The sequence below is a fragment of the Muntiacus reevesi genome, chromosome 17, assembly GCF_963930625.1.
Source record: "Muntiacus reevesi chromosome 17, mMunRee1.1, whole genome shotgun sequence".
NCBI lineage: Eukaryota > Metazoa > Chordata > Mammalia > Artiodactyla > Cervidae > Muntiacus > Muntiacus reevesi.
This window is the reverse complement of record NC_089265.1, coordinates 36444325-36469199: the sequence shown is the minus strand read 5'-3', so window position 1 is coordinate 36469199 and position 24875 is coordinate 36444325. Positions and strand designations below refer to the sequence as shown.

At 39.1% G+C, this 24875-nt stretch overlaps 1 protein-coding gene and 1 pseudogene across 1 annotated transcript in view; one reads left to right on the top strand and one right to left on the bottom strand.

Annotated features, from left to right (window-relative positions):
- Positions 1–24875, bottom strand: part of ERMP1 (endoplasmic reticulum metallopeptidase 1) — a 67063-nt gene that overhangs the window by 18968 nt on the left and 23220 nt on the right. Inside the window, exons 5-13 of the mRNA XM_065908327.1 lie at positions 20570–20716; positions 19798–19890; positions 17220–17432; positions 14494–14714; positions 11511–11685; positions 10949–11139; positions 6777–6929; positions 4485–4687; positions 3776–3891 (exon numbers count right to left, since the gene is read on the bottom strand). Of these exons, the coding sequence (XP_065764399.1) occupies positions 3776–3891; positions 4485–4687; positions 6777–6929; positions 10949–11139; positions 11511–11685; positions 14494–14714; positions 17220–17432; positions 19798–19890; positions 20570–20716 (1512 nt within the window). The remainder of the gene's footprint in view (positions 1–3775; positions 3892–4484; positions 4688–6776; positions 6930–10948; positions 11140–11510; positions 11686–14493; positions 14715–17219; positions 17433–19797; positions 19891–20569; positions 20717–24875) is intronic.
- Positions 10376–10530, top strand: LOC136148811 (U2 spliceosomal RNA; annotated as a pseudogene).

Here is a 24875-nt window from a genome sequence, read left to right as displayed (position 1 = left end):
AAAAAAAGCTAAGGTTCTTCTAGTAGCTTGTATGTGTGTGAAAATTGGACCTTAAAGAAGGCTGAGTGCTGAAGAATTGCTTCTTTTGAACTGTGCTGGAGAAGACTCTTGAGAGTCCCTTGGATAGTAAGGAGATCAAACCAGTCAATCCTAAAGGATATCAACCCTGAATAGTCATTGGAAGGACTGATGCTGAAGCTCCAATACTTTGGCCACCTGTTGTGAAGAGTCGACTCATAGGAAGAGACCCTGATGCTGGGAAAGACTGAAGGCAAAAGGGGGCAAAGGATGAGATGGTTAGATTGCATCACCAATTCAATGAACATGAATTTAAGCAGACTCTGCGAACTAGCTGGAAACCACCACCACCAAAAATATTCATAGTACTTCAACACAAGAATACACCTTCAAGCTCACATGAAACATTCACTGAGAGACCATATCCTGCACCATAAAACACACTTCAATAAATGTAGAATAGAAATACAAAATATGCTCTTAGACCCCAATGAAATTATGCTAGAAATCAATACTGAAAAACAATTGGTAACAAAGTAAGGTGAACCAGAATTTTAATTTATGAGATGTACCAAGATAGTGCTTAGTGGGAAAAATACAGCATTTAAAGCATATATTAGAAAAGATGATCTAAAATCAATACTCTTAAGCTTCCACTTTAATAAACTGGATTTAATTTACTCTTCTTTTTCTAAACTAAGTAGAAGAAATAAGTAATTAAAAACAGCAGAAATTCATAAAATTGTAATAGGAAGTCAAGACTGGTTCTTTGAAAATATTAGTAAAACCAATAAGGCTCTAGCCAGGCTAAGAAAAAAAGAGATGACACGGATCACTAATCTCAGAAATCAAAGAGGTGACAACACTATACGATGAGCCCATGGATGGTAAAAGAATAATGAAAGAATATTACGAACACCGTAGGCACCAAACTTGGATAACCCAAATGAAATAGACCAATTCCTTCAAAGACACAATCTGTCAGTACACACACAAGAAGAAACAGAGGATCTGAAAGTCTTTTCTTAAACAAAACTGAATGATTAACAACCTTCCAAAACAGAAAGAACCAGGCCCAAATGAGTTCACTAGTGAATTCTACCAAATATTAAAGGAAGAAATTATACAAATTCTCTACCATTTCTTCCAGAATATAGAAGCAGAAGAAATAATTTCTAATTAATTCTGAGGCCAGCATCACCTTCATACCAAAACCACACAAAGACATTACAAGAAAACTTAAAAATTAGTATTCCTTCATAAACACAGATGTAAAAATCCACAACATAATATTAGAAAATTAAATCCAACAATGTGTAAGAATTATACACTACGACCAAGTGGAATTTATTCCAGGTATACAAGATTGGTTCAACAAATCAAGTAATGTAATCCATCACATAAAACAGGCTAAAAGAGACAGAAAAATATTTGATAAAGTCCAAACATTCATTTACAATAGAAACTAGCAGCAAACTAAAAACAAATAGGAACTTCCTCAACCTGATAAAGAACATCCACAGGAAATAGCATACTCAGCTAATATCATACTCAGTTGGTAAGAAAGCTTTCTCATTAAAGTCAGGAACAAGGCAAGGATGACCTCCTCTTACCACTCAGTTTGAAAATCAAACTGGGAAGTCCTATCTAATGCCATGAGATAAGAAAAGGAAATAAAAAGCATAAAGACTGGGAAGAAAGAAACAAAACTGCCTTTGTAAATGATGTGATCATCTATGTAGAAAATCCAAAAGAATCAACCAAAGAAATCCTGGAACTAACAATTATAGCAAGGCTACAGGATACAAAGTTAATATACAGAAGTCAGTTGCTTTCCTATATACCAGCAGTGAGCAGTACTATTTACATTAGCGCCTCAAAAATTACACACTGAGGTATAAATCTCACAAGATATGAGCAAAAGTGTGAACCTACATAAGTAAGATATAAATAAATGGAGAGATTCCATGTCATGGATCAAAAGAGTCAATAACGATGTCATTTTCCTGAACTTGATCTGTAGGTCCAATGCCATTCCAATCAAAATCACAAAAAGCTATTTTGCAGGTATTGCCAAATTGATACATGGAAAGACAAAAGACAGGCAATAAGCAATATACCGAAGAAAAGTAAAGTCAAGACACTGACATTACCCAACTTCAAGAAATACTATAAAACTACAGAAATCAAGACAGTGCAGTGATGGGAAGAGAGAAACAGAGAACAAAATAGAGCCCAAAATAGTCCCACATAAATATAGTCAAGGGATCTTTCACAAAGAAAGGCAACTCAGTGGAGACAGGATAGTCCTCAACAAACGATACTGGAACAAATGCAAAAAAATGAATCTAGACACAGACCGTAGACCTTTCACAAAAATTTAGTTGCAAATGTATCACAGACATAAGTGTAAAAAACAGAATTTTAAAACTTCTGGAAGGTAACATCAGAGAAAACTTAGAGACCTTGGGTTTGGCAATGACTTTTAGATACAACACCAAAAGTGCATTCCATTAAAAAAAGTAAGTTGACTTCAATAATTTAAAACACTTATGCTCTATGAAAAACCCTTGCTAAGATATGAAAATACAAAGTGGGAGAAAATAATTGCAAAACACATGATAAAGGACTTAGACCCATATATAAAGAACTCTTAAAGCTCAACAGTAAATTAATAAATGGACAAAAGATCAGAATAGACACCTCACCAAAGAAGTTATACATATGGCAAATAAGTATGAAAAGATGCTAACAACATATGTCATTAGGGAATGACAAAACAGTAATGAGATCCCACTATGTATCGATGAGAATGGCTAAAATCCAAAACACTAACAGCACCAATGCTGGTGAGAATGTAGGACAACAAGAACTCACATTCATTGCTGGTAGGAATTCATACTTTGGAAGACACTTCAGCAGCTTCTTACAAAGGTAAATATAGGCTTATTGTACAGTCCAGCAATTGCACTCCTAGATATTTATCCAAATGAGTTGAAAACTTATTTTACACAAAAATCTGCACATGTTTATAGCAACTTTATTCAGAATTACCAAAAACTGGAAACAACCAAGATATTCTTCAACAGATCAGCAGATAAACTGTGGTACATTCATAGCAATAGAAAGAAATAAGCTATCAACCCATTAAAAGACATAAAAGCACCTTAAATGCAAACTACTAAATAAAAGAAGCCAATCTGGAAAGGGTACCAAGTAAAATTCCAAGCTATGTGATATTCTGGAAAAGGCAAAACAGTGGATATGGTAAAAGGTCAGTGGTTGCCAGAGGCAGTGAACAGAGAGGATCACTGAGGGGACTTGAGGGCAGTGAATCTATGCTGTATGATATTGTAATAGTGAATACATGACAATATGCATTTGTCACAACCCACAGAACTAAGCAACACAAACAATAAACTAAGAACTTTTGTTATTAATAATGTATCAATATTGGCTCATCAATGATATGTTCCACACTTAAAAGGAGAATAATAAGGGAAGCTGGAGGGTGGGGGGCAGACATGTAAAATTTTTGTACTTTCTGCTCAAATTTTTCTGTAAACATTTTCTAAACTGCTCTAAAAAAATAAAGTATTACATTTTATTTTAAAAATCATAACCAGCTTCAATTGCTTTTAAAAATGCTAAGTTCTTCCTAAGTTGCTGGTCACTATTATAAATTTGAGGAAAAACTAAATGTGAGTATTGAAATTTTTAAGAAGTGATAGAAGAAAAAACCTATCATCTGACTTACCTGTTGCTTCAAAGGTCAGCTTTATGGAATCCCAGGGTGTCTGTTCTTTGGATACAAGTCTGAAATGAGCAGGTTCTCTTGGAGAAACTTCTGGGGCAGGAAGATACCAGTTTTTCCTATTTGGAAAGGTAACTTCAATATTTAGGTTGCTTTATTGATTAACTTCTAGCTATAACTAGACACACTCAGAATATAATAAACACAAACTCTGATGGAAATGATGATAAACAACGTCAGTTTCTCTGAAGCCCAGGTTATTATTGTATAGTAAACCCTTCCTGAAGTTAAGAACAAGGATCCCAGGTGATCTGAGTTCCATTACCCATACTAATACCCATACTATTCTTTTCCTCCATTCCTTCACTGCCAAACCATTAAACTTCCCAGAAATAAAACAATTAGAAACTGATGCTTAGCTGCTTGCTATCTGTTAGACCAATTAAAAGGGCTACCCTTTGTAACTATTCAGGTTTCTAGAGGAAAGACATCCTAAATTTGAAAAAGCAGAATTTTGAAGGAAGAAAAAAAAAAAAAAACCTTCTGAGTGCTTTATCTGTAGTAATGTCAGAGCTTTTGTAGTGATATAAAAAAATAATATAAACAGCACTCAACTTCTACATTAACCAGTTTAAATAACAGAGTAGCGGCATAGTGACAGGAACTGAGAACACACTACCCCCATCTCAGAGGAGAGAAGTGATGGGCCGACCTGATGAGGAAGTGCACAGGCAGATACCAGGGGAAGCCACAGAGTGGGGCGCTCTCCTCGCAGTCAGCTCGGACGGTGTCGTTGATTTCGGGAACGTGAGGTGTTATGTGAGACATGCCGGTATAATCAAACCCATTGATCCACACTCCAGAGTCCCGTTTAACTACGTTTCCATCCAGACCATGAAACGTTCTGGTTATATGCTGAGAAGAACAAGCCTCATGAGGAAAGCACTGTTTAAACTCCTTCACCCACATCCCTGCCCCACATGAACGAAAATGACTAAGTAACAATACCAAGAGATGAAGAGGCTACCGAGCAACGGGACCCTCACATACCACTGGCACCAACACTTCAGGAGACTGCTTAGCATCACCTAGTAAAGTCAGCATGCACATACCCTGCACGCCAGCAACTCCACTCCTGAGTGTGGACCTCAGAGAAACTTGAACAGGGTACAAGAGTGTTGGTTCCACACTGTCTATATTAGCAAAAGCTGGATACAACCCAAATGTCCACTGATAGCAGAATGGACAAATAAATTAGGGTGTCATCCTAGAACAGAAGTCTATGCAGCAATGAAAAATAATGAACTACAGTGATACAATTCATCCTGGAACACTTTGACATGCTGTTGGGCAATAAGAAGCAAAGTTACCAAGGAGTATTTTTGGTTTGGCTTTATCTATAAGAAGCTCAAAAACAGGCAAGACTTATATGTTGTTTAGAGATTCATACATATGTGGTACAGTGATGGTTAACTGCAACCTTTAAGATAGTATTTTGGAGGGTGGTAAGAAGGAGAGGAGCAAAAGAGTTGGGATTAAGAAGGGAACACAAGGGTTTTCTAAGGTGCAACTAATGATCTTTTAAATTCAAGATGATTGTTTTACTATTTCTTACAAATATACTGCTATATTTGTATTTCATACAAGTTTTTTTGAAAACCAACTATTTCAGAGTTAAAACACATGAACACTAAAACTCCTAAAAGGTCTTACTTAAAAGAAATACACACATACACACACACCCCCCTTTTCCCTTTCAGTCTGTTACATGAAGCTAATTCAAGGGCAAAAGAAAAACAGAAATCACAGCTCACCACTAGATGACAGACTTGTGCCTAACAGAATGAAAAGGCACCTTGCTCCATCCTGAATAGCTCTACTGACAGCAGAAACCAGCCTGAAGAATATCAAATTCGAAAAGAAACAGTACAAAGGGCAGGGGTAAACCAAAGCCCACAGGCCAAATGGCCTGCTACTATTTTTATAAACAAAGCTTTACTGGAACACGGCCACATGCATCTGCTGGTGTTGTCCACGGCAGCTTTCACTCTGTAAAAACAGAGTGGCTAAAACAGAGACCGGCTGGCAGAGCCTGAAATATTTATTACCTGGCCCTTTATAGGAAATGTCTGCCAAGTTCTGAAGCTGGGGAAGAAGAGAACCCCAAAACAAATCAGGACAGGAGTTTTTTAAAAATAATAAAAGTCTAGCTTCTCCTAATGATTACTGATGTAACATCTGTCACATAAAATGGATCACTGTGTTCTACAGGTCTGTAAACAAGGAATAGTTGGCTCTTCCTCAAAATCTCCTCTCCTCTGATCTTTAAGTTCAAACATATTATTATTAACTTACTCAAGTCTTTGAATAGTAATCTAGGTTATGACTCTTGGCTTTTCTGTTTGGCCACTCCATTCTCTCTTACAGGAAGACTGAAAATAAGATAACTTAAGTTCTTTTTCCTGTTTTTTACCAGCTCCAAAAAGTTTGCAGAAAAACCTGAAATCTAAGAAAGTTGCAAATCTCATTCTATTAATATCTAAGTTGTTATACTTTCACTATCCCGTATTACCTTGAATATTACCTAAGATCAGTCTTACTAGCAGATTCTTAAAGAATCTGTTTCCTTTTGCCAGTTGATAGGAGTTCATATTTTTACTCAGTCTGCAAACAGCTTTACAATCTGTATTTCTAACAGTTCATTACTTCATGATACATATATGTGCTCATTTTTCTAAGTACATTTTTGTAATATGAACAGTAGTAAAAACAAACAGGTTTCCTTTCAGTCCCTTGGGAGAAGGGTTTCTAGCTGATCAGAATGCCTCTTGATGGTCTATCTTTTCCTCACTGCCTTACACAAAACAGTCAAGGTACAATTAACAGGTCAACAGTAGAAAAGTCACTTATGTGTTTTGAGCTTTACTGTTGACCAGTGAAACTCAAAATACCATAAGCCTTTCCTGTCCAGAATCTCAAATAGGTCACACAAAATCACTCTTACCTGAAGAAACACTCTCTTTGGCTTTGGACTGGCAGGGTTGGAGCTGTACGGGAAAAAAGTCCCACTGCAAACAAGGAGGAATGTAACTGTACATACCAAAGTTAAACTTAGCATTGTTCTTTTTGTGCTTTTGGCAAGGTAGATGAAGTTAATCTAAAAACACAAAAACAGAAAATTTACCATTGGCAGGAAAGGGGTTTCAGTGACTTTCTAACAGGCATTGTAGCAGATAATGAAGGACATGTGCTAACACACTGCAGCTTCCGGCACACCAAGCACTCATTATAAGGGATTTCCACCACAAGTCAAGAGTCTAAATAAATGAGAGATGCCACCATCATGGAGACAGTATGCAGACTTCTTGGCAGGCAGCAAGACAGTAAGGGGGAACAGGGAAACTGAGACAGGGTCTCTGCTCACTCAAGAGATTACAGCATGTACACCTGTCAGTCAAACAGTGACCGAATTTTATTTCTATCAGTACTCTGCAGCCAACACTGTACAGCAGACAACTATTTAACTATACCAGACATCATGACATGTTTTTATTAAAGGGGTAACCTTTTATGCAAGTAAGCAGGCCTATTTCAAAACAAAACTCAAGTTCTATTCGTAATGCTTTCATAACATGTCCAGGTGCTAGATTCACCTAAATGAGCATTTAGATGCACACTCAAGACTGCCCTGCATGTAAAGAAAAACTGTTATAAAAGTAGTTCTGCACCTGACACTTACACAGTATCATAAATCAACTTTTAGTTCAATTGCAAAACACACAAAACTGTGAAAACTGAAACAAACTGGGAAAATAAAAGTCATTCTGCTCTTTTCACTGCCAAGTTAACCAAAGCCAACAACAAAACAACAAATCTGAACTTGGGCAGGAAAACAAGTGGCTCAGTCTCAAGATGGGCATCCTGAACGTCCTAAATATACTTATATTAGTTTCTTAATTGTAATGAAATCATTGGATTAAAGTTTTGGAGGACACACAACTCATAGAATATGTCCACAGATCCCCTAGGGGTTCTGAAGGAGCCACTCCAAGAAACAATGACCTAATCCCTGCTCCCCTTATCGGCTACTCTCCTAGGGTCAATAAGAAGAAAAGTGAAGAACATAAAGGTGAAAATATGTTTTTGAGATGAAAACGAAAAATTATTCATACCAAGTATTCAACTATATGAAACTAATAAAAAGATTTTATATCTACAGTGTAACATATGCCATCCAGGGTAATCTCCAGCAAAGGAGTACTGGCCTTATGTTTTCACACTGGAGCCAGAAAGGAGAAAAAGTACCCAAGGATTTAGGGTAGTGAGTTAGCAAAACACAATTTGTTGCCCTGTCTGTCCCTCTTCTTCCTAAGAGTCACAATATTTAAAATGTGGCTCCTTAGAACAGTATCAAATATCCTGCCACGTAATGAGTTTCACCTCCAGTGGAAGGCTGGTTAGGTTTTGGTACAGAGTCGTGTGGGTCCAGATAAAACCTCCCTGTGGTTCCTGCCATTCTCCACCCTGCTGCTACCTAGAGCTGTCCTACAGCTTTCAGTTAGGCTACAGTTCCCACATCCACATTCTCTCTTCTCCATGTTATGAGGCTCATCTTTTCTGCCTCTTGTGTCCACCTCCTGGAAGAGGTTTGGTAATGGTGACAAATGAAAAGGTGATCACAGAGGAAGAGAAGGAAGAAGAGAATGACCTAAATAACAATGTATCTGGATCCCACTGTCTTAAATGTCACTATCTTTTGTCTTAAATATTATATCTGATACCACTCTAGGTCCCAAAATGGGTGTGAATTAAAATGAAGAGAACCATGAGAAGGCACTATGCAATGTCCAGTGTGTACTGGCTTTTTCTGTTTCTCTCTGACAGTTTCCTCCTGATCCCACTCCTATCAGTAGTCTTATGTAATCAATATAACCACGACGGCCCCAGCACAAGATAACTCCCAGAAACCTAACCAGTCATTTGACAGCAATTTAATTGCTTCCTAGCAAATATATTTAATAAATCCCCATAGACTAAGAGAAAAGCTCTCAGAAGTATGCATCGTGGTTCAGTTCTCCACTACCCAAGAAGAAAAGGCTCACTCTATTAAAAAGCCACTATCTATAACACAGGTACACACAAACAAGAAAAGTGAAGAGAATGGTAACCCACAGCATCAAAGAGCAGCAGAGTTATCTCAGTGTAATGACAATCAAATTCGAGCTTAAAATACTCCAAGAGGCACTGTCCAAAAGCTTTCCAAATAAAATATAATTTAGAAGATAGATAATAACTTTAATCTAGTTGCTTATGGTTTCAAAGATTTACATGCTTTGGAGTCACTCCCAGTTTTCAGGGTTCTTTTTGTCCCCGGTTCATACTGAACTGATCTGAAATGCCCCACATTTTGATCATCTTTTATGAGTATTAAAAGCCTTCATTCACAGACGATGATTTGGGGGCTGGAGGATCCAGTTCATAACTTTGCTTACTCTAGATTAAACCTAATCTCCATGTGATGACACTACAAACTCCTTTAATTTTCACAACAGCCAACCTATCAAGAATCACAGAGGATTTAAAGGCTTAACATTAAAACCAAGAGAAGTAAACTTTGAAGAGAACAAAGAGCACTTCAGAATTTTCCATCCATCCCTGCAAATACCAGTAAAGACTTAACCATAGTATTAATAGTTAAAAAAAAAAAAAAGTTCTGTGTATAAGAATTACTCTACAGGGCTATAGACACAGTCACATACACAGCTATTTATTGGTTATTTTGGAGAAGGAAATGGCAACCCACTCCAGTATTCTTCCCTGGAAAATCCCATGGGTAGAGGAACTTGGCTGGCTACAGGCCATGGGCTCACAAAGAGTCAGACACGACTTAGCGACTAAACAAGGACAAACTCTATTGAAGGGCCTTCCATGGATAGTGCTGACCGTATCTCTGGTTCCGAGATTTTAGTCTTCACATGAGATGCCTTTTACTGTATCTGTGTGAAAAGCTCATTATTATCTCCATGGAGGAAAGAATTCTAAGAGTCCTAACTACTTTTTCTGTTTTGTCCCCTAGCCTCAAGTCTCAGAGTATAACTACAGGTATTCAAGTAAGACAGGTATGTCTTATTCTTAGGAACTGCAATGAAAAGAACCACAGAACAGGGGAGTGCTGACACCACGCTAAGGGCAGAGCTCCGCCTGCAGCTTGCTGCAGCAGGGTGGGTGTTATCCACTCTGCACCATTTCTTCCCCCCTCTCCCCTCTGGAGAGTCCCTGAGAAGAGAAGCAGGCATAGCAGAGGCAGGACTCTCTCCCCGAGGGCGGAACACTGACAGAGCAAAACAACAAGGCCTGTGACACGTCCTTATTACTCGGTAAATGAAGGCATGTTTGGGTGCTGTAAGCATGTCACTCAAGGACACAGACTCCACTAAGGACCTTGGTGGTGCCAGCAGTGAGGCAGGTGAATGACAGTGGAAAAGTCCTCATCAGAATTAGTCTCCCTTCACTAGCTCTAACAGCAACAGTGAGACTACCACGTATTTTTTAACACTTGCCTCTAGTCAGTAAGTTCAAAACACATTCTAAAAATTCACCACCATCGCTTCTCGGCCTTTTGGCTAAGATCAAGTGTAGTATCTGTTCTTATCAGTTTAAAAATTCACCACCAAACAGTCTACCAGTTCTCACTTGATATTCATTCCACACATTCACATTCAGGTGGTTTGATAGCTATCTGAAAAGAAGTATCATCAGAGGATTTGGGAGCATGAGGAGGCAAAAATAACAACAAAACTCCCCTTTTACATTTTCCGACCACACCAAACCTACAATATGCACCATTTCTTTTGCTTAAGAGTAGAAAGTAAGTGTTGGCCACTCAGTCGTGTCCGACTCTGCAACCCCATGGACTGTAGACCGCCAGGCTCTTCTGTCAATGGAATCCTCTAGCCAAGAATACTGGAGTGGGTTGCCATTTCCTTTTCCAGGGGATCTTCCCGACTCAGGGGTTGAACCCAGATCTCTTGCATTTCAGGCGGATTCTTTACAGTCTGAGAAACCAGGGAAGCTCTTCAATGCTATTTCATAAGATCTAGCACAGTTAAACTCATCATATATTTATATATAAATTGAAGAAGGAAATAAAAAAAAAAACAAAAACTTTTTCCTTACAAAATAGGATGAGAGAATCATGGTACAAACAGCCAAAATAGAGGCCAGCACAACGTCAGGTGGAATTTCCGAACCACTCCTACCAAGGATAGGGGTAAACATCTCAAATACAGCCCAGATGAGGTACAGTGCATACAGATATGGAATAAACATCCCCAAAAGGTAAAAGGCAATAAATTTTCCTCCGGCACCTAGAGAAAAAGAGAAAGAAAACATACATCTCTGAAATTCTCCAGTGAGATAATAGCTTTTTATAGCAACAGTGTATCTTTACACCTAACAAAAATTAGGTTAGCAGTGACTTGGCCTTTTGGTACATGTTATAAAGAGAGATAAAACACTTTGAGACGGTAAAATACAAATAAGAAAACAAAAAATGTAATATATTACCATGTGTTCATTTATGTGAGAATGATGGATATAAGATAAACATCTGTGTGATCTTAAAACAGCAATAATTTTGAAAGTCTACCCAAGAAAATCAAATAAGGAGACAAGTCTCTGGAAGCCTTAATGTATTTTAAGGCATTTCCCGTTTGTATCGCAACCAAAAATACCCTACCATGCTGCTTCAAGTCCTTTTGCACGCAAAGCTTTGTGAGCATTGGGAATGCCACCCAGACAGCGCTGATAAATGCGGAGCAGAGCCCCCGGTAAGTGAGAGCTGTTAGGAACCCACAGTGTACAAACAACGAGACATCAAAAAATACTTCTCCCAGATACCGGCCACTGGCATTCTGAAAGAAAGAATATACAGACAACTCATCAAGATCTTTTATTGCAGTATAATTTCCACTGCTCAGAAAAGCTACATTTTGTCTTAAGCAGGGTCTATCCTTTAGACTATGAAGTAAACACTGACAAAGCTACCTCCTCTCATGAAGCAATAAGTTCAAACTGCTGCACTGGAAAGGAGAATTTAACAAGTTGGGGTAAAAACATCATTACTCATATATAAGCTTTCCCTCCACTGGGCCGGGAGACCTTTGGAAGTGTTCTAAAGTAGAAGAAAGCACTTCCCTTAAAACATTCACTTCTATAAGCTCTTTTATTCATGAAATTTTCAAAGAATGTCAAGCAAACCAGAGAAACAACCCACATGAACAGTATAAGCTGTTGCAGCGCCACCAACAGCACACCTCCAGAACTGCAGGACCCTTAGAGCACAGGGCCATGGGGCGTTTGATCAACACTTTCTGAGCTTTGAAGTCTGAAAGTCTGAGGATTCCCGTACAGCACCTTGAGTTCTTCAGGGGAAAGTTGCCTTATGAATTTTATACATCTTAACTTCTACACCAGTGATTCTATTAGTGTAAACATGAAAGTTGTAATTTCGGTGCACAAACACCAAAACAGAAATACATATGTTTAAGTTTTTCTCTCTCCTCTGCCTTCTCATTTCTATACAGTCCAGGGCATGTTTGTTAAAAGAGCCCCTACTTCAAAAGTGCAAAAGAGTTTCAGTCACACGTGTTTCAAAACAAACTAAAGGTCACGTGGCAAACCTCCTTGGACAATGAAAGGCTATTGTCGGTAAAATATTAGATGTTCAACACTATTAATCAAGAGTCATGGTCTCTAGAAAGAATAAAATAGTTCTCAGGATTCAATCTGAAGCAGAATTCCACTCAGATATTTACAAAGACATCAACAATGAAGACTGTAATAACTGAAGATGTTTTACACTGTTCCCACTTTGTACCAAGTTCAAACATCCCTCAAATCTAGTTCCCTTCTCCCTACCTCTATCACCCTTTCCCCTTCCAGTTCATTGGTAAAGTATACTGTTACCAGTGTGTTCCTGCTGAATCACAAATCTTCTCATTCAATATCCTGCTTAGAAAGTTTAAACTGTGGCCCCAGTGATTTTTAGGGTTATGCTCTAACTATCAACCTTATCTTCACCACACTGAACTTTTTATTGCCTGTGACCCAAACACATCTTGTATATTCTGACCTTTGCCCATCAACCAGTTCCCTGGTACACTTCTACTCAGGCCACAAAAAAACACAGTTCAAATGTCACTACCCCCTTCATGAAGCCTTCCTGACTTCACAAACAAAATTCATCTCTCCTGGCCCTACAATCCTACAGCACTGTGAAACTATCACTATTTTACTTCATCCCAGTACACTGAAATCACTGTGGTTTCCCCATCATTTCATCCCCGAATTGAGACTGTGACCTTCTCAAAGAAAAGACTATGTCCCCAATCTCTGTACCAGGTCCGAGGATGGGAACCCACTGGGTACTCAAAGACGATGTCAGACAAAAATGAAAATATAACTCTTTCTACTGTGCCTTCAGCCCCAAGTTTCATAATTGGACAACTGAAATTAGACAGAATGTTACTAAGCATTTCTGTCTTACCCTCTACTGTACCCCAAAGCCATATCAACAAGAGTCAGCCACACTCTGGTTACATCCCACTGCAGCAAGAATAAATACCTGAAATTGAGCCGCATCATGTAATTCTTTTGGAAACTGAAGTCATGAAGATATAAGTATTGGCTCAACCATAAACAGATGACTAACCTCAATGTATCTCTTCAGTAGGGCCTGCCACACAGAAGGGCTCCTTACACCATATCCCAACATGAACTAAACTGAGACCAAGCTTCAGTTCCTGAAGACATGCTAGTCAAAGTATGCTGTTTATAATCTTCCATGTCTCCAGTCTAATCCCCAGCAGGAAAAACTGAAATAAACAGGTGTGCACATGCCATACTGAAAATGATGGAAGAAAGAAAGATTTTCCCTTTTATTATCTTAGAAAACCAGAACATGAGAATGGCTTGCTCTCTAATTATTCAGTTTTTAGCCCTGCTCTCTCACAAACCTAATACTTAACTTTGTTTTTACCAAACAAATGTATACAGTTGAAACCATGAAAACACGGCTATTTCTCTACGACAGCATATGTCATTTTGGAACTCTATCTCCCTTCCCTTTCTCTCTTCAGCAATGTGTCATTAACCCCCAGACCACCTAGCATGCTGACAAAATCTGTATCAACAACATACAGGTTGAAAAAAAAAGTAAAGGAGACTGAACATGTTCAGTGCAGCATTAGATAAAGTGCTCATCCAGGCAGAAAATAGTGTCAGTTCTGTGCCAGAGACTGCCTCAGCATGGGGGAGAGTGAACAGCATCATCCCTGCCCTCAAGGAGCTGACAGTCCAATGGAGAACAGAGCTATTCAAATAAAAATAACTGGTGGCCCCAGGGAAGGTTGGCAGATTAAAGATCATGGTTACAAAAACTGCCCCTGTCAGCAGAAGGAGAAGACCATGCTAACACGCCTTGCTGTCACCAACACCCCAAACACTGTTTGCCAGCCATATAAACTCATTTATTTAAAGTCTGCAACCCTCAGAATAAGAAGCTTTCCAGAAAGTCAACATGGTTCTGGGAGTCAATTTTCCATAACCATGCCAAACAATTTTTGGTGTCACAAAAGGTGAAACATAAGGAACCCCACCTGAGTTTGTCTTCAATCCTTAAAGGTGGCAGAAAGAAATCAATAAAAAAGCCCAACACTTACCACATAATAAAATCTTTTTGCAAGGGTATGTATGAATATTATTTTGGCTATAGCTGCAGTTCCATACAGACAAACGGAGACATAGAAGTGGTTATACCATGAGAGGGACTGTCCAATAAGAGAGACGAATACTGCTATAATGAGAACTGTAACCAAGCTGGTAAACCAGCTTATCAGAGTGATGCCAAGTCCACAGAAGAAGTCCTTTGTGTAGGTAGCAGCTGTCGGAGAGAAAATAAGAGTAGTGATCACTGCCTTTATCAATTTCGCAAGCAGTTAGTAAAATTAAAGGAGCAAACATTAAAACAAAATTTACCACTATAATTGAAAATATTAAAATTTCCTAGGGGTAAGGTTTGTTAAACATTACAACAAGGAAAGTATCAGTGAATAAAATTCAAGTATGAACATTTGCTGAGAGTCTGTGGGTACAAAAGACCCAAAGAGGTAAGTCTTCAGGAGAAGTTCAGATATATTCCTGACTGGAAAAGGGTTTTTATCACCTCTGGAATGCTTTGTGTATTGAAATAACAGCAAAAATGGAATGCAAAGTTATATATAAAATCTTACCAAAAGAAACTAACACAGGAAGAGAAGCAGCATGAAAAAATAACCAGTGATTAAGGAGTATTTAAATCGCTGCTAAATATCTGACCAGCTAACAGCACACACTAACTTAAGACTATAAAATAGTTCAAGCAGAAGCAGACCAATTTAACCACAAGCAGTTCATTCATACTCCAGAACAGGGTGCTACTGGCCTGCAATGTGGACATTTTTTAATGGGACTCTTCACTAAAAGTCAATACTTACAAACCATTTTCTACAAGCTTTTGAAGTACTTCCATGAAGTGCATAAGTACATAAAAACTGCATGCCTCACCAAGACTAAAAGTATAATAAGCATATAAACCTGATACTCATTTAGAAATTTCTTCAGTTCAGTTGCTCAGTCATATCCAACTCTTTGCGACCCCATGGACTGCAACATGCCAGACTTCCCTGTCCATCACCAACTCCCAGAGCTTGCTCAAACTCATGTCCACCAAGTCGGTAATGCCATCCGACCATCTGATGGATGTCGTTCCCTTCTCCTCCTGCCTTCAGTCTTCCACAGCATCAGGGTCTTTTCCAGTGAGTCAGCTCTTCGCATCAGGTGGTCAAAATATTGAAGTTTCAGCTTCAACATCAGTCCTTCCAATGAATATTCAGGACTCATTTCCTTTAGGATTGACTAGTTTGATCTTGCAGTCCAAGGGACTCAGCAGAAGAATCTTCTCCAACACCACAGTTCAAAAGCATCAGTTCTTCGCTGCTCAGCTTTCTTTATGGTCCAACTCTCACATCCATACATGACTACTGGAAAAACCACAACTTTGACTAGATGGACCTTTGTCAGCAAAGGAAAGTCTCTTCTTTTTAATATGATGTCTAGCTTTGTCATAGCTTTCTTCCAAGGAGCAGGTGTCTTTTAATTGCACGGCTGCAGTCACCACCTGCGTGATTTGGAGCCCAAGAAAATAAAGTCTGTCACTGATCCATCGTTTCCCCATCTATTTGCCATGAATGATGGGACCAGATGCCAGGATCTTGGTTCTTTGAATGTTGAGTCTTAAGCCAGCTTTTTCACTCTCCTCTTTCACTTTCATCAAGAGACTCTTTAGTTCCTCTTCGTTTTCTGCCATAAAGGTGGTGTCATCTGCATATGTGAGGTTATTAATATTTCTCCCAGCAATCTTGATTCCAGCTTGTGCTTCATCCAGCCCAGCATTTCGCATGATATACTCTTCATATAAGTTAAATAATCAGGGTGACAATATACAGCCTTGGCATACTCCTTTCCCAACTTGGAACCACTCTGTTGTTCCATGTCCAGTTCTAACTGTTGCTTCTTGATGTGCATACAGATTTCTTAGGAGGCAGGTAAGGTTGGCAGAGGTATTCCCATCTCCTGAAGAATTTTTCCACAATCTGTTATGATCCACACAGTCAAAGGCTTTGGTGTAGTCAATAAAGCAGAAGTAGATGTTTTTCTGGAACTCTCTTGCTTTTTCTATCCAACGGATACTGGCAATTTGAGCTCTGGTTCCTCTGCCTTTTCTAAATCCAGCCTGAACATCTGGAAGTTCTCAGTTCATATACTGTTGAAGCCTCACTTGGAGAATTCTGAGCATTACTTTGCTAGCGTGTGAGATGAGTGCAATTGTGCAGTAGTTTGAACATTCTTTAGCATTGCCTTTCTTTGGGATTGGAATGAAAACTGACCTTTTCCAGGCCTGTGGCCACTGCTGAGTTTTCCAAATTTCCTGGCATACTGAGTACAGCACTTTCACAGCATCATCTTTCAGGATTTGAAATAGCTCAACTGGAATTCCATCACCTCCACTAGCTTTGTTTGTAGTTATGCTTCCTAAAGCCGACTTGACTTCAATTCCGGGATATCTGGCTCTAGGTGAGTGATCACACCATCGTGGTTATCCAGGTCATTAAGATCTTTTTTGTATAATTCTTCTGCGTATTCTTGCCACCTCTTCTTAGTATTTTCTGCTTCTGTTAGGTCCATACCATTTCTGTCCTTTATGTAAGAAATTTCTTACAACAGTGTAAATCAAATGTTATTTTTCTTAAGATTTGTAACTTCTTGGAAAGATACAAGAAAAGTGCCAAAAAACTTTAGGTAAATTCTATACCCATCCAGTATTGTAGTTTTAGAGGAAAATACTTACTTTTATATTTGGGATGCAGTAATTTCCTTCCCAGGTATAAAACAACAGCCATTACCACCATATAGTTAATTATTGAGCCAACACGAGACGGGTAGGCGATGACAAACAGGCCAAGCACATCAAAGAAGACCATGTTTCCATGTTGATACTTAGAAGAAGAAGCCAACATATCAGATGTAGCTAGATATTTAAGAACTGCTAAAATGTTGTCACCTATTAGTAAAAAGAAATGAAAGGTAACAAAGTTGAATAAACCATCCACTGTTGGCTCAGGGAGTACCTAGAAAGACTATCAACAAAAACAGCTTTCTACTATCCTACTGTTCTCCCCAATTTTTCTTGCTAAATATCTCTTATAAGGTCCATGCCCTCTATGCTGTTTCTTCTCTGCTTTGAAGCTCAGTGACCTGGTCTTCATCCTTTGTCTTCTATTTATTATAGCTACTCCCTGATCAACTGTACCCTTGCTGGTGACAAACCCAATAGCTATTTCTCAGTCTCTATTCATTTAACATATACTTAATGTAGCGGACACTGCTCTGACATAGGAATTCAGTGGGGAACCAAGAAGCTCACAGACACCAAACAAGTTCTTACACACATATTAAGAATTAATAAGGGCTTCCCTGCTGGTCCAGTGGTTAAGAATCTACCTTGCAATGCAGAGCATGCAGGTTCAACCCCTGTTCAGGGAATTAAGGGTGCACATGTCATGGGGCAACTAAGTCCTCGTGCCGCAACTACTCTCCTGAGCCCACGCTCTGGAGCCTGCGCCCACAACTGGGGAAGCCTGCATGCCCCAGTCAAAGGTCCCTGTGTGCCGCAACTAAGACCCAATGCAGCCGAATAAATAAATATTAAAAAAAAAAAGGGAACATCAATAATATCTTAATTAAAAAAAGAAATAGTATGGAGAAAGTGCCCTAAGAACATATCAGGGAGACTAGTGGAGTTGGAGAAATCAAGGAAGCACCTGAGGAAGTGAATTTCTAGCTAAAGGATGGATAGGAGCTATAACGGGGGAGAGATTTTGTTTAGAGACCTGTGTAGATAAAGGCCCCGAGGAGGGGAAAAGTGTTCAGAATGACAAGTGAGAGTCTTTTGCAATGAAGCTGGAGAGTGGCCTGAGTCACTGTCAGGCAGAAGCTGGCACCTCAGAGGCCGTCATAAGTAACTGTTACATCAATCAATGACTGAGTTTAAATTACAATGAAGAATTTTAAGAAGCTTTGAATTGTTGGTGTATCTTCCTGATGCTCATTCCATCCTGGACTTTCTCTTCTTTTCACTGAAGACACCACAGTGTCTCTTTCATTGGCTCTCCTGCTGCCTTCAAATGTGTCTTCCCCTAAGCTCCGGTTTGTTTCACTCTTCCAAAAACCATTTCCATTTTCCAGACTTCTGTGGTTTTGACTATGCCTTTAATTTCCAAACCCAGATGCCCAGTTCTGCCATGGTCTCTAATGGCGTATCTACATTTTCATCTTGTCAGTTCACAGCTATCCTGTCTCGTGTCTGACAGAGTTCACAGCCTCTTTCCCCTCCTCACTACTGCCCTGGGCAAGAGCCACCTTCCCATGTCCAATTATGGTCAGTGGTGTCATCTCTCCCCAGCCAGCCAGGCTTTACCCTCTGAGGTCTTCTTTGCTGCCATTCATCTGATTCATCCCTGCTATGTAAGCTATCAAGTCTTGCTGAGTTTTCATTCAAAATGTACCTAGTTTTCCACCCTTGCTTTCATGTCTATCTTTTGCCAGCACTACAGTCTAGGTCCTCCGTATTCCACACTAAAATCACTGTTGGCACAGCCCTGACTCTTGGCTCTCTCCCCTTCTCTCCCATACACTCCATACTGCATCACCAGACTGACAGCATTTTAAACCATCATTCATTCACATATGCAGGCCTTAAATGATTTCTTATTCCTACAGCATCCATTTGCTGACTTTTAAAGCCCTCCACAGCTTTCTCTACCTCCATACACCTCTGCCTCATTTCCCTCTATGTCTGAAAAATGCAGCCTCCATTCACACTGTAGTCTAACAGTCCTCGCCACAAACAAGCCCTACTCACGCAGAGCTCTTACTCGAAGAGGCTCTTTCCCGCTGTGCCAAATCCTAACTCTTTGCAAAGCTCAGCCTCAGGCTCACCTCCCCTGACTACTACTGATGTCTCTGGAAAACATTTTAACTCCTCTGTCCTATATAACTGGCTCCCCTGTCCTCACCACCCAACCTTGGATCAATGTAACTTTTCCACACCTGGGCAAGTTGCCCAAACATGTGCTTGTGCCACCTCCAATGTACTGCTTCCGTTTTGGCTACACTCTCAATACTCAGCAATGTGTGCATAACCCGAGGTCAGCTCCCTTTCAGATTCCTCATAATGAATAGTCTTTGTTCTTAACTGCTAAACTAGACTTCGAGGCTAAAATTCAAAGCCTCGTCCAACTCCAAAGCCCCACTTCATTCACACCATACACTGCCTCCCTAATGCACAGGACACAGAGTATCTATAGGCTCACAGGTCACCCATAATATCCCATCTTAATATCAAAAGTCTAAATGAGAATACCAACCTGCTCTCTGAATGGAATCTGTTAGAATTCTGTCCGCTGTATCATACTTGGTGTGATAAATGTATCCATTCTCAATAAAGGCTAAGTCTATTCCTAAGACATACAGGAAAAAAAAAAAAACAAAAGTCATTTTACTTTAAAGATCTACCTCAATTTAAGGCCTCTTTGTTTAATGTATTAAATTCCTAAAAGACATCAAAGCAGTACGATGACTGCTTTGTCACATTCTTGAAGGAATGATGAAATTCTCACAGAACCTATAGCTGTGATACATAATTCCATATATAATGACTGGGGCATTACAAGTCACACAGCAAGGAGTAGGAATACTGGCATGTGAGGCCATCAAAACTTTGCCATCTACATCGTTCCCAGGTCAGAGCCAAATTTTCACGATAAATAAGCTGTACAAGTCCCCAGGGCAGTTGGCAAAGCAAGGTAGTAATGAAAACGATCCCTGAAGGGTCTGTTACCATCTTTTGGGAATCAAGTGCTAAACAGTTCTCCCCTGTTCTTCTGTCACACTGTGGGCCAAGATGACATGTTCTAGAAAAAGGAAGCATTTAAAGTAAATTGGGAAAAAAAAGAAAAATAAAGTAAACTGGAGTTTAAAAGAAAAGGAGAAGATCAGGAGCTCTCTTTCAGCGAGTCAGAATATACAGTTCTCACATAAAAATCTGCTCTCAGAAAACGCTGCTTACTCACAAACTTCCAAAAAGACTTGTTTTTGATTAAGCATTGTCACAGAAAAGTTCATAACAATTGACAATACCTGGAATGTTCCCAAAATCCCTGTAGATCCGGAAGTCAGTATCTGAAGGAATGATTCCACTCTGGAAAACCTCCTGAGCCACCACTGAAGCAAATGGGTGTTTAGCTGCTGAGACATAAGCTTGGACCAGCCAAGGATTTTCAGGACCTGAAATGAAACATGACGACAAAATGAGGCTAATCTGGATTTTTTTTTTTTTTTAACATATATAAACTAGTTACTACGGTGATCTGGGGAGACAAGTCAAGAGTTTTGTTTTTTTAATCCTCTTTTCTGTATGTTTCAACATTTCTTTGATAAATGTGTATGATTCTTTAAAATGAAAAATAACCTTGTGGGAAACAAAATTTCTTTTAATAGCAACAGCACTATAAAAAGTTTAAGTTTAAAAATGAAAAACCACTCACAAGCCCATCATCCAAAGATAACTATTATCATTTTTATGTCTTCGACTTATGTATGACTTATAAATGTATGTGTGTACACAGATGTACTAATAGGGTATGTATAATCTTGACATTTCTCTTTCACTTAACATTGTACTAAACACACTCCTATGTTGCCAGTTATTACAATGATTATTTCAGATATTGCAGTGATCATGGTCCAGTGGTTAAGAATCCACCTTTCAATGCAGGAGACACAGGTTCAATTCCTGGTCAAGGAACTGAGTTCCCATGTACTTCAGGGCAACTAAGCCCGAACACGACAACTAAAGAGCCTGCACGCTGCAGTGAAAAGATGCTGCCTGCCACAATGAAGATCCGACGCAGCCAAATAATTTTAAATGATCATTTTAATAACTGCATAATTACTGAATATATCATAAAGTTCCTTATTATTACACATAATTTTTATCATTATTAATAATTTCACATTAACATCTCCATGCATATACAGTTTTCAAATACAGGAGTTTTTTCTTTTGGATAGCAAGATAAATTATATTACTGTCCCCAATTATTCACTCCTCCCTCTCACATAACTTACAATGCCTCCTGTGGAAGCAGCACATACATGAATTCCTTCAGCCAACTGACTGTGAATGGGAGAGACATGGACCCTGAAGAGCCATCACATGGTCCACCTCTCCCATTAACTTTGGCCCTGAGATCGCTATGTCCCTGATTGGGGGCTTCTTCAGCCTGGATCCCAGGATGAATAAGACACATGGAACATAACAACCAGGGGATGTAGCTGCAGTTACCCAAGAACCAGAATGTAACATGAGCAACAAACAAACCTTTGCTGCTGTAATCCACTGAGATTCAGGGGTTGTATATTACAACTAAATTTAGCAAAAAGTTATCTGATGTTGACAGATCAAGTAACTCCCTTTCAGAGAATCCAAGAACATTTTTTTAACTTTATAACCAGATAATCAATTTGCTTTCCTACAGAAAAAAAAACCAACATAAATGGTGGAGGATAGAAGGGGTGAAAAAACACTGCAGAATCAGATATCTAGGTGACCCAGATACTGGAGTTACCAGGCATGAATTTTAAAATAAATATTATTAATTATTCATAAACACAGATGATAGCAATGGTATCACTAGAGAAGTACAAACTATTAACAAAGAGTGTGTGAAATAGAAACCCTAGAACTGAAAACAATAACTGCTGTTAAGAATTTTAATACATATACAGCTTAATACAAAGGTAAAAACAGCAGAAGAAAAAATGATAGATCCAGAGAATTAAAGCACAAAAGGAAATAGGAAAAGAAAACTCAAAAATGCTTATAAGACATATGGGACCAAAGTCTGTTCTGTACATCTGTGTCTCTTTTTCTGTTTTGCATATAGGGTTATCGTTACCATCTTTTTAAATTCCATATATATGCATTAGTATACTGTATTGGTCTTTATCTTCTGGCTTACTTCACTCTGTATAATGGGCTCCAGTTTCATCCATCTCATTAGAACTGATTCAAATGAATTCTTTTTAACAGCTGAGTAATATTCCATTGTGTATATGTACCATAGCTTCCTCTGTGGGAGGGAGAAGGCAAGGGTGGGATGGTCTGAGAGTATAGCATTGAAACAAGTATACTCTCAAGGGTGAAACAGATCGCCAGCCCAGGTTGGATGCATGAGACAAGTGCTCAGGGCTGGTGCACCGGGAAGACCCAGAGGGATGGGATGGGGAGGGAGGTGGGAGGGGGGATGGGGATGGGGAACACATGTAAATCCATGGCTGATTCATGTCAATGTATGGCAAAAACCACTACAATACTGTAAAGTAATTAGCCTCCAACTAATAAAAATAAATGAGAAAAAAAAAAGACATATGGGATAGAGTGAAAAGGTCTAACATGAGTAACTGGAATCCCGGAGGAAGGGGAGAATGGGAATCGAAGCAACATTTAAAAGAAGTTAAGGCCAATAATTTCTGAAAACTTACAGGAAACACCAAGCTATAAATTCAAAAGGCCCTAGAAAGCCCAAACAAGATAAACATAAAGAAAAACATACTCAGCATCAGGCTCTTTGCTTTTGAATGCCATTATCCACTAAAGAACCAGTTCTCCCTAGAGATATGCCGAATTCCAAAACTGAGGCTAGGAAAATACTCAAAAGTGGGAACATCTTGTGCCAGAAACAAAGTGCTCAAACACGTCAGAGACGTGTCAAATGGACAGGCACCAGCTGAAGGGCTGCCATTGGCCTGAACTGGATCAAGTCATACATTAAAATGGTTACAACAGAATATGAAATCCATAAAATAAAACACATGAAAAACACTGAAATAAACACACACACATAAGGGAGAAGCCTTACAAGGAGCTGAGAGAAGAAGAGAAGTGAAAGGCAAAGAAGAAAAGGAAAGATATACAAACTGAATGCAGAGTTCCAGAGAAGAGCAAGGAGAAATAAGAAAGCCTTCTTAAGTGAACAGTGCAAAGAAATAGAGAAAAACAACAGAATGGGAAAGACTACAGATCCCATCAAGAAAATGAGATGCCAAGGGAACATTTCATGCAAAGATGGGCAAGATAAAGGACAGAAATGGCAAGGACCTAACAGAAGCAGAGGACGTGGCAAGAATAAACAGAACTACCCGAAAAAAGTCTTAATGACACAGATAAACACAATGGTATGGTTACTCACCTAGAGCCGGACATCCTGAATTATGAAGTCAAGTGGGCCTTAGAAAGCATTACTACATATAAAGCTACTGGAGGTAGTGGAATTCCAACTGAGCTAAATAAAATCCTAAAAGATGATGCTATTAAAGTGCTGCACTCAACAAGTTAGCAAATTTGGAAAACTCAGCAGTGGCCACAGGACTGGAAAAGGTCAGTTTTCATTCCAATTTCAAGAAAAGCAATGCCAAAAAATGTTCAAACTACCACACAATTGCACTCATTTCATATGCTAGCAAAGTAATGCTCAAAATCCTTCAAGCTGGGTTTCAACAGTACATGAACTGAGAACTTCTAGATGTACAAGCTGGATTTAGAAAAGGTAGAGGAGCCAGAGATCAAATTGCAACATCCATCAGATCATAGAAAAAGCAAGGGAATACAAAAAGACATCTACTTCTGCTTCACTCACTACAGCAAAGCCTTTGACTGTGTAGATCACAACAAACTGTGGAAAACTCTGAAAGAGATGGGAATACAAGACCACCTGACCTACCTCTTGAGAAACCTGTATGCAGGTCAGGAAGCAACAGTTAGAACTGGACATGGAACAACAGACTGGTTCCAAATAGGAGAAGGAGTATGTCAAGGCTGTATGTTGTCACCCTGCTTATTTAACTTATATGAAGAGTATATCATGAGAAACGCTGGGCTGGAGGAAGCACAAGCTGGAATCAAGACTGCCAGGAGAAATATCAATAACCTGAGATATGCAGATGACACCACCCTTATGGCAGAAAGTGAAAAGCAACTAAAGAGTCTCTTGATGAAAGTGCAAGAGGACAGTGAAAAAGTTGTCTTAAAGCTCAACATTCAGAAAACTAAGATCATAGCATCCGGTCCCATCACTTCATGGCAAATAGATGGGGAACCAGTGGAAACATTGTCAGACTTTATTTTTGGGGGCTCCAAAATCACTGCAGATGGTGACTGCAGCCATGAAATTAAAAGATGCTTACTCACTGGAAGGAAAGTTATGACCAACCTAGACAGCATATTAAAATGCAGAGACATTACTTTGCCAACAAAGGTCCGTCTAGTCAAGGCTATGGTTTTTCCAGTGGTCATGTATGAATGTGAGAGTTGAACTATAAAGAAAGCTGAGTGCCGAAGAATTCATGCTTTTGAACTGTGGTGTTGGAGAAGACTCTTGAGAGT